A 15,680-nucleotide genomic window follows, 5' to 3' on the forward strand; every position below is an offset into this window, starting at 1 on the left:
TAATGCCCCTGCTACTTTTCAACATCTTATCAACGACGTGTTCAGAGATATCCTGGATGTTTATATTGTCATCTACCTGGATGATATACTAGTATACTCCAAGTCCTTACCTGAACACATCACCCATGTAAAACAAGTACTCTCCAGACTTAGAAGTAACCATCTATACGCAAAGGCTGAAAAATGTATATTCAATTCGCAGTCTATTTCATTTCTAGGTTACGAAATTTCCCCAGCAGGCATTCGTATGGAGGACAACAAAATCAATACAATTCTACAGTGGCCCATCCCTAAAACCAAAAAACAGGTACAAAGTTTTATGGGATTTGCGAACTTTTATCGTAAGTTTATAAAAAATTTCTCCAAGCTCACAGTTCCACTTACTTTGTTAACAAAATCCAATAGAACTTTCAAATGGTCCTCTGATGCTCAAAAAGCATTTGATTTCCTCAAGGAAAAATTTACCACTGCTCCCATCCTCCGGTTCCCCGACCCAAAATACCAATTTGTTCTGGAAGTCGATGCATCCAACTATGCAGTAGGCGCAATCTTGTCTCAGAGGGAAGACTTGAAAAAACCCCTACACCCTGTCGCCTACTACTCACGAACCCTGAATTTGGCTGAACAAAACTATCCCATCGGGGATAAAGAGTTACTCGCTATAAAGCTATCTTTGGAACATTGGCGACACCTGTTGGAAGGGACTCTTATTCCTATTCTAATCTATACCGACCATAGGAACTTACAGTACCTAAAGTCTACTAGGACCTTATCTGCTAGACAAGTCCGCTGGAATCTATTCCTATCAAGGTTTAATTACCTAATTACTTTTCGTCCATCTGGAAAAAATCAAAAAGCGGATGCCCTCTCACGTATGCCAGTGGACAAACCTTCACCATCCCTTCAACAATCTCTTATCCCACCTCAAAATTTTCTCTGTTTCACCACTGACTCCCTGCCTATCCTAAAAATCGAACAAAGAAAGGATCAAACAAAGGCGGAGCTTGATCTTACTATCAAACCTGACGGCTGCTACTACTTTAACTCTAAATTATACATCCCACCTACTCTCAGATCTACTCTCCTCCACTCTGTACATGACTCTCTACTCGCTGGGCATCCAGGGATTACCAAGACTTTAGAATTAGTTAACAGAAACTATTGGTGGCCTCACATGACCACTGACATAAAAAACCATGTTCAGACTTGTAGTACATGTATAGTTTCAAAAAAGGAAAAACAGCCCCCCTATGGCTTGCTACTTTCTCTACCTACACCAAAGAGGCCATGGTCCGACATTGCACTTGATTTTATTGTTGACCTGCCTCTTTCCTCAAAAAACACCACCATTCTTGTTGTTGTGGATTTGTTCACAAAAATGTGTCATTTTATTCCATGTAACAAACTACCTACTGCTATGGAGACTATCCGTTTACTTATTTCCAATGTTATCAAATACCATGGTATACCCACTACTATCCTTTCCGATCGGGGCACACAATTCTCCAGCAAGTTGTGGTCGCAATTCTGTAAAATATTCAACATCGACAGGAGACTTACCACTGCGTATCATCCGCAAACAAACGGACAGACGGAAAGATGTAATCAGTGGCTTGAGCAATTCTTGAGAGCATTCTGTTCAACACAACAAGACCATTGGTCTGAACTTTTACCTTATGCGGAATTCTGTTACAATAATACGTTACATTCCACTACCAATCAAACCCCGTTCTTTGCAAATTATGGTTTTCACCCTTCTTTCCAGTTGTTACCTACTTCACAGTCCCTCTCTCCCAGCATCTCGGAATTGTCTGACTCCATCTCCTCAAACTTCAGCTCTATCGAATCCTCCATAAAACGAGCCAAAGACATACAAAAACATTACTATGACAAACACAGAAGAACTCCTCCAGTCTACCAAATAGGCGACTTAGTATGGCTCTCTACAAAAAACCTGAGAATGAATACTCCATCCAGAAAACTCTCCCCTCTTTTCTATGGACCATATCCAGTTGAGAAAGTGATCAATCCAAATGCTGTCCGCCTCAAGTTACCTGACACATTAAAGATTCACCCAACATTTCACGTCTCCCTATTAAAACCCTATAGGGAGGTAAGACGCATCTCAAATCAACGGTCTACTCCAACAGTTACCATTGATCCAAATGTCGAGTATGAAATAAGATCTATTCTCGACTCCCGCCTGTACCGAGGAGCTCTACAATACCTCATCAGCTGGAAGGGCTACTCCAAGGAGGAAAACTCTTGGGAACCTGCCAGCAACATTTCAGCACCGCGTCTGGTTTCCAGTTTCCATCAAAGAAACCCTGACCGCCCTGGACCATGACCCCCGGGAGTTGCTCATTAGATGGGGGATTCTGTCAGGGATTCCTCTCATACTACCTGTCAGTAATCACTGTTCCTTTAATTTTCTGCTCACCTTATCCTCTCCACCCTATTTAAGGTTGCCTCCCACTTCACAAGTTGCTTAGTATTGAAGTTATACCTCTGATACACTACAAGCCAACTCCTGCTGTGTACTCTGTTTCAACAGAGGGATCCACGCGACCTGATCACAAACTGCCAAAGTGAACGCTGTTCACATTCCTTCGATTCAGCATTTGACAAAATTACTTTCTGCTATTAATCCACAGCGCTCTCTAACACTTTGTCATCTCTACTGCCCTGTATTTTCTCTGCTCCGGATTACACTGCATCGGCAGTCAGCTGGGATACAACCACGCTCATCCAAGCCAGGCGGCTGTGACGTCACACGCCAACTTCAGCACAGTCGGACTGACACAGCGCTCTGTAACCACACTTTGTATCGCACAGCTCTCTCAACGATTTGTTCTCCGGTAAGCCCTAAACTTCATAAGTATTATGCTGTGGTATCCTGCACCTAAATTCCACTCCTATTGAGATTTTATGCTACTTGGACAATATACAACCTTCATATTTTTCTATAAGACTTTATTTTTAATAGGTTCAATTACACCTCATCTGCTTATATTTCCTGCACTAACAATTGATTATTTTTCATAGAAGTTTCTGCTTCTTATTTTATTTAGTTCTGCCCTATATGCCTTATCTGACCTCTGGGGTGTAAACCGATTTCCCTGCTGCATTTCCCCAGTGCACTCCTCTGCACATGTGGCAGCTATAGGGTAATCTTATTTACACCACCATTATAGAAATCACAGCTTGGTGTTACAATGAAGATACAACCACTCATTGTACTCTTCAGTAACTTTCTGCTACATTAATTTTGACTTTATTTTGTCTCGGCAATTGAGGTCTTACCATTTATAGCGAAATTATTTTGTATTCCTCAGATACGCATACGGGTGTGACACATAGTAGTTGAGGGGACCTTTACTCCTAACAGCAGTCTGTAAACCAGATGTCCTTTCTTCCAGCTCTGAATCTGTCCAATCTAACGAATCCATGGTAATATCAGAAATAGGAAGATCAGTATTTCCATGAGAGGTTTCATGATGGGAGCTGTCTGTATCATCCATGTTGTAAATATAACAACCAAGGATGTCATTATAGCAAATAGGTTGAGGTTTTGTCTGAGTTTGTGACGAATTAAAGTTGCGCTCATACCAGTCTAATGCCAATTCAGCTGGATCTGTGAAGTCATCCTCCTTGTTGACATATTCATACTCAGAATCAGTATCATCAGGATAGGAATCACAAACAGAAGGAGTAGATGGTATTCTGGAACAGTAGTCCTGTCTCTTTAAATCTTTAAAGGTCTGAATTTTTTCTGCTGAATCTATGAATGCATCCTCTTCAGTTACATAGTCAGACTCAGAATCAGTTTCACCAAAATGGAAATCACGAACATGAGGAACAGATGAAATTCTGGAAAAGTGGTTCTGTCTCTTTAAATCTTTAAAGATCTGAATTTTTTCTGCTGAATCGATGGATACATTCTCTTCATTTTCATAGTCAGATTCAGAATCAGTTTCACCAAAATGGTATTCACGAACATGAGGAACAGATGAAATTTTAGAAAAGTGGTTCTGTCTCTTTAAATCTTTAAAGATCTGATTTTTTTCTGCTGAAGCTATAGTTAAATCCTCTTCATTTTCATAGTCAGATTCAGGATCAGTTTCACCAAAATGGTAACCACGAACTTGAGTAGAGGATTGTCTAGAATGGGAGTACTGTGTCTTTAAATTTTTTAAAGTTTGAAAATCTTCTGTTTTTCCTTTAGGGATTGCTTGGGTCTGAGTTATGTTGTAATTTTTTATTTTCCTTTGAGGGTCGGTGCATCCACTACCACTGCGGATCCCTTTTTTAGGCATTAACATTCTGTCATGATCCGGTGTACATGCGCTCAGGACACAGACCCTCTGGGCAGTGGTAGGGATTTGAAGACACCGACCCCTGACCCGGGGAAGAGTATCCTGGACATTGATAGATGATATTCTGTGATTCATAGTTGCTAGAAGTTATTGTAGAATAAATGGAGAGTGCAACATTTGTATACAATATATTCTGAGTTCACTGTGACTTATAGTTAGTTAATAGAAGTAACTGCAGGATTCAATGAGAGAAAAATATAGCAATGTGGAATGTTCAGGCTTCAGAGTAATCTGGTAAAAGATTGACACTTAGATGCAAACTAAGGTTTGTTGCAGGTTCACAGTACATAATATTATATAAAGCTGTATGTCAGAGTTAAAGCACAGCTGCACAGGTACTTAGACAAGCTGCAAGTTTAGGCATTAATTACTGTTTGTGCATTTAGATGCAAACTTGGTTTGTTGCAGGTTCACAGTACATATTATTATAAAGAGCTGTATGTCAGTAATTAGCAGAGCAGCACAGGTGAAAGTTAAGTTTAAGGCATCAATTACTGTTTGAACATATTTTGGAGAATCACATGAAAGCTTTTAATTGAACACATAGATGCAGAGTTCAGAATATGTTAACATATTTGCAGCAGGATATTTCAGCAATGACAACTTGTAGCAGAGAAATAGTTATAAAGTTCTGAGTAAGATGCTGTTGTAATTAGAGAGTGATGATAACCAAAAGTATGCTTGATTTATAATAAAGTTCTGAGTTTGTTAAGTAGCAGTGTCCAGGAAACAGAAAATGGAATTATTTGGATACTTGCAATTTGATGATTTTAGGCATTGGAATAGAAAATGCTGTAGGTTGAAATAGTTGGTAAATTCATACAGGAAACAGTCACAGACCTCTGTTGTTCAGGATAACAACTTCAATGTTAATGCAAGGCACATTAGACCTGAGAAGGCTTAAAAAGAGGCTGAGGTAATCAGGTGCATGAATGATTAATCAGGCAGGCAGGCAAGCTGAATGTGAATACTGCCCAAATGCAGCAGTCAGAGAAGGTTTTCTTAAAGGGATAGTGACATTAGGCTGAGATATGTTACACCTACGGAGCTTGATGCCCCGTGTTTCCGACAAGCCTTCAGGCTCTCGCCGGTAACAGAATTTATGAAGCAGCGGGCTAAAGACCGCTGCTCCATAACCTGTCCGCCTGCTCTTAGGCGGTGGACAGAAATCAACCCGATCGAATACGATCGGGTTGATTGACACCCCCTGCTAGCGGTAGATGAAGTTTATTCACCTTTTTTTATAATGGAAAATATGCAAGAAAAATACATGAGGCAATTTATTCTCCAGAGCTCTAACAGCAGCTAACAGGGTAATGTGTTGTGCTCTGGGTAGGACACAAGAGGCTTGTGTTAGGTGATTCCCTATTCACGTTGTGAATTGTTTTCTGGAAGTGCGCAGAAGTTTGTTTGTCTTGCTGATTTGATTATTTCTGCCTGTCAGAAATTAGTGAATATTAATTAGTGGTCTTCTAAAGGGCAAATGTACCGCCATTTGTCTCCACGTTTGTTTGCACTCCGGTGTGGATGGGCGCACTTTTCTATAATGGCGTAACTAACTGTTGTTCTGTGTGCAGTCAAACTTTGTATGCTGAATACGTTTCCTTTTAAGTTTATATCTATGTTATATGACCGGAGGTAGACACCTCAGTTTAATGCTGAGGTACAAAAGGGTTAGCTTTATCATTTTAAATATTTTGAGTTCCTCTGAAATTGCATGAGGAATTATTTAATTTGAAAATTTAAAGGGCCAATAGCTCTATAAAAATATGGTTATTTTTATTTTTAATTTTTATATTTCTTTTATATTTCTTTTCATTTTTGACATAATTGAAATGAATAAAATGCTTCTATGAAAAAGTTGTTTTGCTGGATCTCTTTCCTAGAGATTCTGTGTTTCTTGTCTAAATGTATTTTTTAACTTTAAAGGTAAAGAAAGATTTTTTATTTTTTTTGCTGAGTCTAATGTCTCTCAGGATGATGCTGTTCAGGCAATGCCACAGCTTTCTCCTTTTATGTCCCAAGCCTCAATAACATCACATGCAGTGCCCTGCGGTTCCTCTCAATCTCCTGGAGGAGTATATTTGCCTAGATTTTGCTACACTTCTGTGGTATCTGGGACATTATCTAATTTTCCTATGTTTAAGGGAAAATGCATGAGGAATTTTAGAGATTCAGATAGTAAGGTTTCTGATCCACTTATTGCTTCACTGGTTGCCCTCCCTTATTTGTCTGATGAGGAGGATAAGGAGGTAGCTGCTGAGGGTGAAATTTCCGTTTTGGACAGTATAATTCCTTCATCTGATGCTTGAAGTATTAACCTTCAGATTTAAGCTTGAACACCCTCATGTATTGTTAAAGGAGGTTTTGACTTATTTGTACAACTCTGATACGCCTGTCTTTGTCAATCCTAAGAAATTTAGTCAACTTAATAGTTGCTTGATGTTCCTTCCCCTGTGGAAGTGTTTTACTGTTCCAGAACGTGCTAGGATATTTTTTACTGAAAGGGGAGAAGTCAGGGATTCCTTTTTCCCCGTCTTTTTTCTTTGGAAAGATGTTTCCTGTCGCTGTCTCCATTAAACATCATGGTGCACGGTGCCTAAAGTAGTAGGGCATTTCTACTCTAGCTAAGTGCACTACAATTCCTAGAGAGGATAGCTGTTCTTTTCAGGATCAATGGACTAGGCTGAAGGCTTACAGGGAAGTTTGTTTTGCCACTGTGTCAAGTGCGGCATCTTATTGGTACAGTGCCTTGGTTGATCCAATTTTGTAGGGACTCCTTTGGAGGAGATCCAGAACAGAATTAAGGCTCTTAAACTAGCCAATTATTTTATTTCTGATGCTACCATGCAGTTTTTTAACTGGGAGCCAAGATATCTGTCTTTGTTGTGCTAGCCCACGGGGCGTTGTGGCTATATCCATGGTCAGTGGATTTTTTTCCTTTGAGGCCAAGCTTCTGACGCTTCCTTACAAGGGTAAGACCTTGTTTGGTCCTGATCTGACAGGAATATTTCTGATACTACGGGTGGAAAAGGGTCTTCTCCACCACAAGGAAAGATGAATAGACTTAAAGGAGTTTGCCCCCAATCCGGAATCGGTCCAGGTGGCGGGCGGAATCTCTCTGTTTGTCTTCAAACATGGATATGAGATGTCCCAGATAGGCTGTGGACATAGTATCTCAGTTTTTCTACATAGAATTCATACCTTCCTCCCAGAGGCAGGTTCCTCCTCTTAATTTTATCTGAAGGCCAGATAAGTGAGGCATTTTTGAAGTGCATTTGGGACCTCTCTTCCCTGTGAGTGATAGTTCCAGTTCCTGTAATGGAACAGGGTCTAGAATTCTATTCATTTCTGTTCGTGGTTCCGGAAAAAGAGGAAATTTGCGTCCTATGATAGATCTACAGTGTCTCAACAAGTTTTCTCAGGGTACCGTCCTTCAAAATGGAAACCAGTGGTTCCATTCTTCCTTGGTCCAAGAGGGTCAGTTCATGGTGAATATAGACCTGGAGGACGTGTATTTTCAAGTTCCTGAGTTTTTCCTTTCTGTCAAAGGCTCTTCCCTTTGGTGATCAGGTTTCGGGGTATTGCTGTGGTTCCATTCCTGGACGACACAATGGTTCAGGCGCTATCCTTTCAACAAGCATACTCTCATACAGAGATCTTGTTGTCTGTTCTTCATTCCCACGGATGGGAAGTGAATCGGAAAATGGGGACCATATTAGTTTCCTATCTCTACCAATATTTTGTCAGAGGTCAGAAAAATCAAGGATTCTTTCCTCTTGCATTTATCTGCTTTTTACTGTTTTGCCCTTCAGTGGCTCAATGTATGGAGGTCATTGGTCTGATGGTTACTTCATTGGGCATCATCCCTTGCTCGATTCCATCTGAGAGTTTGCTGTTATGCATGCTCAGATAGTGGAATGGGGATCATATGGTTCTGTCTCGGAGGATAGATCTTAATCTGTCGACATGAGATTCTTTCCTGTGGGGGTTTTCACAGGAGCATCTGTCTCGGGACACATGCTTCAGGAGACCTTCCTGAGTAATGATGACCACGGACGCCAGCTTCACATGCTTCAGGAGACCTTCCTGAGTAATGATGACCACGGACGCCAGTTTGGTTTACATCAACCACCTGGGAGGAACCTGGAGTTCCTTAGCCATGATTGGCGTGGTTTGTTTGATGGGTGGACACTCACATTTGTTGTCTATCCACTATTCACATTTCAGGAATGGATGCCAGGAGTGGACTTCTTGAGGGTCAGATCATTCCAGGGAGTGGATGCTTCTCCCGGAGGTGTTCTCCAGGTTAACCCTCAAATGGGGGGTGTTGGAGATGGCAGTGCGCCAAACTTTCTTGTTACATTTAAAGGTCTAGAGATCAGCAGGCTGCTCTGTTAAAATCCCTGGCGGTTCTTGGGTTTTCAGTCTGATATCCCTGTTCCTTTGTTTGCTCTCCTTCCACAAGTCTTTGCGCGTATCACATAGGAGTGGGCATCAGTATTTTTAATAGTTCCTGCATAGTCATGCAGGATCTGGATACTGACCTAGCGGGGATGTATCTATTCCACCTTGGTGGTTGTTCCTGAGGAGGAACCTTCAAATTCAGGGCACATTCTTTTGTTTCTCTGAGGCTTTCGGGCATTGAGACCATGATTCAGGCTCATTAGCCTGTTACTAGAAAGATTTGCCATAAGTTATGGCGTATATATTTTATTGGTGCGAATCCAAGGGCTGCTCTTGGAGTAGGGTCAGCATTCCTAGAATTTTGTCTTTTTCCAGGAAGGTCTGGAGAAGGGTTTATTAGTCAGTACCCTGAAGGGTCAGATTTCTGCATTTTCTTTTTTAGCATCTGGCGGACGTCCCAGATGTGCAATCTTTTTGTCAGGCCTTGATCAGAATCAGGCTCTTCCTTGGAACCTTAACTTTGTTCTTAAAGTTTTACAGCAGGCTCCGTTCGAGCCATTGCATTCCATAGATATTATTTGTTATCTTGGAAGGTTTTGTTTCTTATAGCTATCTTTTCTGCTCGGAGAGTTTCGGAATTCTCAGCCTTACAGTGTGATTTGCCTTATCTTCTCTTTTTTGTTGATAAGGCGGTTCTTCTTTCTCAGTTAGGTTTCCTTCCTAAACGTAAAGTTCAGAAAGCTACTGCTACTTCTTTTTCTCTCTGGTTGATAAGTATAATTAGTTTTACTTATGAGACTGCTGGGCAGCAGCCTCCTGAGAGATTTACAGTTTTTTCCACAAGGGCTGTCTCCTCTTACTCTTTTTGGGCTTTCAAGAATGAAGCTTCTGTGGAGCAGATTTGCAAGGCTGCAACTTGGTTCTCTTTGCATACTCTTTCCAAATTTTCCAAATTTGATACTTTTGCTTTGGACGAGGCGTCTATTTTGGAGTAAGGTTTATCAAAGGGTTGCGCCTTCTGTTTAGGTCTACCTCTAGCTTTGGTATTGGTTCCCAACAGTAATTGATGAAGCTGTGGACTCACGATATCTTAGGAAAGAAAAGAAAATGTATGCTTACCTAATAAATTTATTTATTTCCAGATATGTTGAGTCCATGGCCCCGCCCTTTATTTCAAGACAGTTATTTTTTAATAAACCTCAGGCACCTCTACACCTTGTATTACTCCTTTTTCTCCATTTACCTTAGGTTGAATGACTGAGGGTTGTGGGAAGGGAAGTGATACTTAACAGTTTTGACTGTGGTGCTCTTTGCCTCCTCCTGCTGGCCAGGAGTGATATTCCCAACAGTAACTGATGAAGTCGTGGACTCACCATATCCGGAAATAAATAGATTTATCAGGTAAGCATAAATTATCTGTTTCTCTTGTAAAGGTGTATCCAGTCCACGGGTTCATCCATTACTTGTGGGATATTCTCCTTCCCAACAGGAAGTTGCAAGAGGACACCCACAGCAGAGCTGTCTATATAGCTCTTCCCCTAACTGCCACCCCCAGTCATTCTCTTGCAACTCTCGACAAGAAAGGAAGTATCAAGAGATATGTGGTGACTAAGTGTAGTTTTTACCTTCAATCAAGAGTTTGTTATTTTTAAATGGTATCGGCGTTGTACTGTTTTACTCTCAAGCAAAAATTGGAAGAAGAATCTGCCTGGAGATTGATGATCTTAGCGGTTTGTAACTTAGGTCCATTGCTGTTCTCACACATAACTGAAGAGTATGGAAAGAAAACTTCAGTTGGGGGGACAGTTTGCAGATTACCTGCTTTGAGGTATGTTCAGTATATTTTTTTCTAGAGAGATGATAAGGTCTAGAAAATGCTGACAGAGCCTTGTATATTTGAGGTAAGCCTGATACAGTGATTTAACAACGACTGGGATCATGCTTACAAAAAAGGGTAATATTCATGTTAATACTCATGTTACTTAGTGTCAAAATGTTTGCATGGTTTATAGAAAAAAACGTTTTTTCTCTGAGGGTGATAAATCTTTATTTGGGGCCTAGTTTTCCACATGGCTAGTCAGATTACTCCTAGGAGTACTTTTTTAAGGCCCTCTGACATTGAGTGCATGGTGGGAGGGGCCTATTTTCGCGCTCTAAATGCGCAGTTGATATTCAGTCTGAGACATCCAGCTTCCCTAAAGGAGTCCTCTGGCATCTAGGACCACTATAGAGGGTTTTTTTCCTGCAAAAATCGTGTTTAAGGGCAGGTAGGAGCCACAGCAGAGCTGTGGCAGTGTGTTTGACTGTTTATTAAAGGTTTTAACGTTTTTCAAATCCGGTTTGGGGCCTAAGGGGTTAATCATCCATTTGCAAGTGGGTGCAATGCTGCTTTACTCCCTTATACACACTGTAAAAAATTTGTAGAGTTTACTACTTTTTAACACTGTTTTGCAGTTTATGTGGTAGTTTTTTTTTCTCTTAAAGGCAGAGTACCGTTTTTGTTTAATTGCTGTTTCACATTTATTAAAGTGTTTTCCAAGCTTGCTGGTCTCATTACTAGTCTGTTAAACATGTCTGACATAGAGGAAACTCCTTGTTCATTATGTTTAGAAGCCATTGTGGAACCCCTTCTTAGAATGTGTACCAAATGTACTGATATTTCCTTGTTATGGGTCCAGGTCAAGAGATCCCCAGGTAGCGCTGATAGATGCTCTAGCAGCGCCCTGGTCCTTCAGCCTGGCTTATGTGTTTCCACCATTTCCTCTGCTCCCTCGTCTGATTGCCAAGATCAAGCAGGAGAGAGCTTCGGTGATTTTGATAGCTCCTGCGTGGCCACGCAGGACTTGGTATGCAGATCTGGTGGACATGTCATCCTTTCCACCATGGACTCTGCCGCTGAGGCAGGACCTTCTACTTCAAGGTCCCTTCAAACATCCAAATCTAATTTCTCTGCGTCTGACTGCTTGGAGATTGAACGCTTGATTTTATCAAAGCGTGGTTTTTCCGAGTCGGTCATTGATACCTTAATTCAGTCTCGAAAGCCTGTCACCAGGAAAATCTATCATAAGATATGGTGTAAATATCTTCATTGGTGTGAATCCAAGGGTTACTCATGGAGTAAGGTCAGGATTCCTAGGATATTATCCTTTCTCCAAGAGGGATTGGAGAAGGGATTGTCAGCTAGTTCCTTAAAGGGACAGATTTCTGCTCTGTCTATTCTTTTGCACAAACGTCTGGCTGAGGTTCCAGACGTTCAGGCGTTTTCTCAGGCTTTGGTTAGAATCAAGCCTGTGTTTAAACCTGTCGCTCCGCCATGGAGTTTAAATTTAGTTCTTAAAGTTCTTCAAGGGGTTCCGTTTGAACCTTTGCATTCCATAGATATTAAACTTTTATCTTGGAAAGTTCTGTTTTTAGTAGCTATCTACTCGGCTCGAAGAGTTTCGTAGTTATCTGCTTTACAGTGTGATTCCCCTTATCTGATTTTCCATGCAGATAAGATAGTTTTACGTACCAAACCTGGGTTTCTTCCTAAAGTGGTATCTAATAAGAATATCAGGAGATTGTTGTTCTTTCATTATGTCCTAATCCTTCTTCAAAGAAGGAACGTCTATTACACAATCTTGATGTGGTCCGTGCTTTAAAGTTTTATTTACAAGCTACGAAGGATTTTCGTCAAACATCTGCTTTGTTTGTTGTCTACTCTGGACAGAGGAGAGGCCAAAAGGCTTCGGCAACTTCTCTTTCTTTTTGGCTAAGAAGCTTAATCCGCTTAGCTTAGGAGACTGCTGGCCAGCAGCCTCCTGAAAGAATTACAGCTCATTCCACTAGAGCGGTAGCTTCCACATGGGCTTTTCAAAATGAGGCCTCTGTTGAACAGATTTGTAAGGCAGCAACTTGGTCTTCGCTTCATACCTTTTCTAAATTCTACAAATTCAATACTTTTGCTTCCTCTGAGGCTATTTTTGGGAGAAAGGTCTTGCAGGCAGTGGTGCCTTCTGTTTAAGTTCCTGCCTTGTCCCTCCCTTCATCCGTGTCCTAAAGCTTTGGTATTGGTATCCCACAAGTAATGGATGAACCCGTGGACTGGATACACCTTTACAAGAGAAAACAAAATTTATGCTTACCTGATAAATTTATTTCTCTCGTGGTGTATCCAGTCCACGGCCCGCCCTGTCATTTTAAGGCAGGTGTTTTTTATTTTTAAACTACAGTCACTACTGCACCCTGAAGTTTCTCCTTTTTTCTTGCTTGTCTTCGGTCGAATGACTGGGGGTGGCAGTTAGGGGAGGAGCTATATAGACAGCTCTGCTGTGGGCGTCCTCTTGCAACTTCCTGTTGGGAAGGAGAATATCCCACAAGTAATGGATGAACCCGTGGACTAGATACACCACAAGAGAAATAAATGTATCAGGTAAGCATAAATTTTGTTTTTCAATGTGTTCCAAATCTATAACTCAAGGGAGTAATCCTTCCACTTCCTTTGGGCGAACAAGGCCAGGGTTTTTATGACAACCTTTTCTAAGTTCCCAAAAAAATAAAGAGCTTTCAGGCCTATTTTAGATATAAAAACATTTAAACAAGTTTCTCAAAGCTTTAAAATTCATGTCTACCATACTGTTTGGTCTGACTACTGCCCCTAGAAATTTCACAAAGGTTCTGGGGACCCTATTGTTTAATCAGAGCTCAGGGTATTTTGGTGGCGCCATACCTGGAAGATATCTTGGTTCAGGTTCCATCTTTACCTTTAGCAATTTATCATACCAACAATCTAGTGGTGTTTCTTCAACAACACGGCTGGAGAATCAATGTTCCAAAAAGGATATCCTGGTCTGAGCAGAAAGAGAACTCTTTGGGAGTAGTCATAGGGGCAGATTTATTAACAGTCAGATGCAGCGTATCATGTCCGCCGGGCATCGCTGAATGCCAAAAGATTTAACATGGTGAACTGCTTGTGCAATGCCCCCCCCTGCAGATTTGCAGCCAATCGGCCGCTAGCAGGGGGTGTCAATCAACCCGATCGTATGAAATAGAGTGGATTGATGTCCGCAGCCTCATAGGTGGCGGACGAGTTAAGGAGCAGGGGTCTTAAGACCGCTGTTTCTTAACTCATGTTTCCGACGAGCCTGAAGGCTTGTGCGGAAAGGGGCATTCAGGGCCATTTGGCCCCCATAAATCGGCCCCCATAGACTCAATTTCAATTAGATTTTCCTTAACAGTTTACAGGAAGCTAAAGTTAGTCAACTTGTGTGACACTTTAGTCTACTCCAAACCCAACGATAGCTTTCTGTATTGAAGTTCTTTGTCTTATGATTGAGGCATCAGATGCCATTCCATTTGCTTGGTTTCACATGAGCCCCCTTCAACTTTGGATGTAGAGCCAATGGTGCAATGATTATAATTAACCTTCCCAAAGGATTTTATAACAAGGTGATCTCTTTTGTGGTGTATAAATCACCAATCCATTTCTCTTGGGGCTTTCGTTCTACGTCCATCCTGGATAGTAATCACGAAAGACGCAAGTCTCTAAGGTTGGGGCACATTATGGAGGTCCAGGAGACCTCCTTGGGAGGAGAGGTTACCAATAAATAGGTTACAACTATATGTGATCTTCAGGGCTCTCCAGAGCTGGCCTCCTCTCAAGGAAGAGACTTATCTGTGGTTTCAATCGGACAGTCTTACAGCAGGGGGGAACACGCAGTTCTCTTGCGATGAAGAAGGTATTACAAATTTTCCAATGGGCAGAAAACAATTGCTGTATTATTTCTGCAATTCATATTCCAGGCATGAACGACTGGCAAACAGATTATCTCAGTCACCAATCCCTTCACCCAGGGGAATGGTCTCTTCACTTGGATGTCTTTCACCAGATATTCAAGAAGTGGGATCTTCCAGGCATAGACCTGATGGCTTCTCTTTTAAACAATAAGCTTCCCAGATATTTTGCAAGGTCCAGGGTTCCTCAGACTGAGTTTGTAGATGCTGTAGCAGATTCCTTTTTTCTTTTCTTTTTTTTGTCTGGCATACATATTTCCTCCAACTGTTCTGCTTCCAAGAGTGATAGCTCAAAACAAGCAAGAGCTATTGTCAGTAATTCTGATGGCACCAAAGTATGGATAAAAAAGCTTTACATGTTTCAGCAGACACAGTTGCCTTTTTCAAGAGCAGTTAAAATCACTATGAAAAGAGCTCTTGGTCTTTTTTTTTTATTTTGAGCTTTTGTATTCATACTTTGTGCTTTTTATTGGATTTTATTAAAGCTGGACATCACTATCATCAATACTTCAGGTGTTTTTCTGAATAAAATCTTCAATTTCTTCAAGAAACCATGTGAGTATGTTCCTTTTAGTGCAGTTTTCTAAGCTCTATTGCACTATTGTTGGTCTTTTCTTCTGAGGTTTTCTGCTGAGTCCTGATGTGGGAGAAAGAGGTTTGGCAAGCTCCTTGTGAAAGACTGCACCGCCATCGAAAAAGAACAGTTCTCAAATTAATGGCTTGAAGACGGAAAGCATAATTTTGAAACAGCGAGGTTTCTCAGATGCTGTGATAAAGAAATTATGTCACAGGAAAGATTTATAACGTTTAGAATGGGTTTTTTTTTTCTTGGTGTGAAAAGCAGAGTTTTAAGTGTAATTCTTTCAGAATTCCAAGAATGTTAAAAAAAAATTGCAAGAGGGTTGAGTAAAAGACATATCTGCTAGCTCTTTGAAGGGTCAAATTTCAACTCTTTCGGTTCTATACCATAAGAAAATTGCTAAACTTCTGGACATTCAGCGTTTTGTTCAAGCTTTAGTGAGATGCCAATTTCTCCCACTTAGAACCTTAATTTGTTTTTAAGGGTCTTGCAAGTTTCGATGTTTGAATCTTTGCAGACATTAAGCTTCTGTCTTGGAAGTTATT

At 40.9% G+C, this 15,680-nt stretch overlaps 1 protein-coding gene across 1 annotated transcript in view; it reads left to right on the plus strand.

The window, feature by feature from the left end:
* The first annotated feature begins 6,532 nt into the window (after positions 1–6,532).
* LOC128636444 (serine/threonine-protein kinase pim-1-like) overlaps positions 6,533–15,680 on the plus strand; it is a 160,307-nt gene continuing 151,159 nt past the window's right edge. Inside the window, exon 1 of the mRNA XM_053689458.1 lies at positions 6,533–6,662. Coding sequence (XP_053545433.1) covers positions 6,533–6,662 — 130 coding nt within the window. The remainder of the gene's footprint in view (positions 6,663–15,680) is intronic.

The sequence above is a fragment of the Bombina bombina genome, chromosome 7, assembly GCF_027579735.1.
Source record: "Bombina bombina isolate aBomBom1 chromosome 7, aBomBom1.pri, whole genome shotgun sequence".
NCBI classification, from domain to species: domain Eukaryota; kingdom Metazoa; phylum Chordata; class Amphibia; order Anura; family Bombinatoridae; genus Bombina; species Bombina bombina.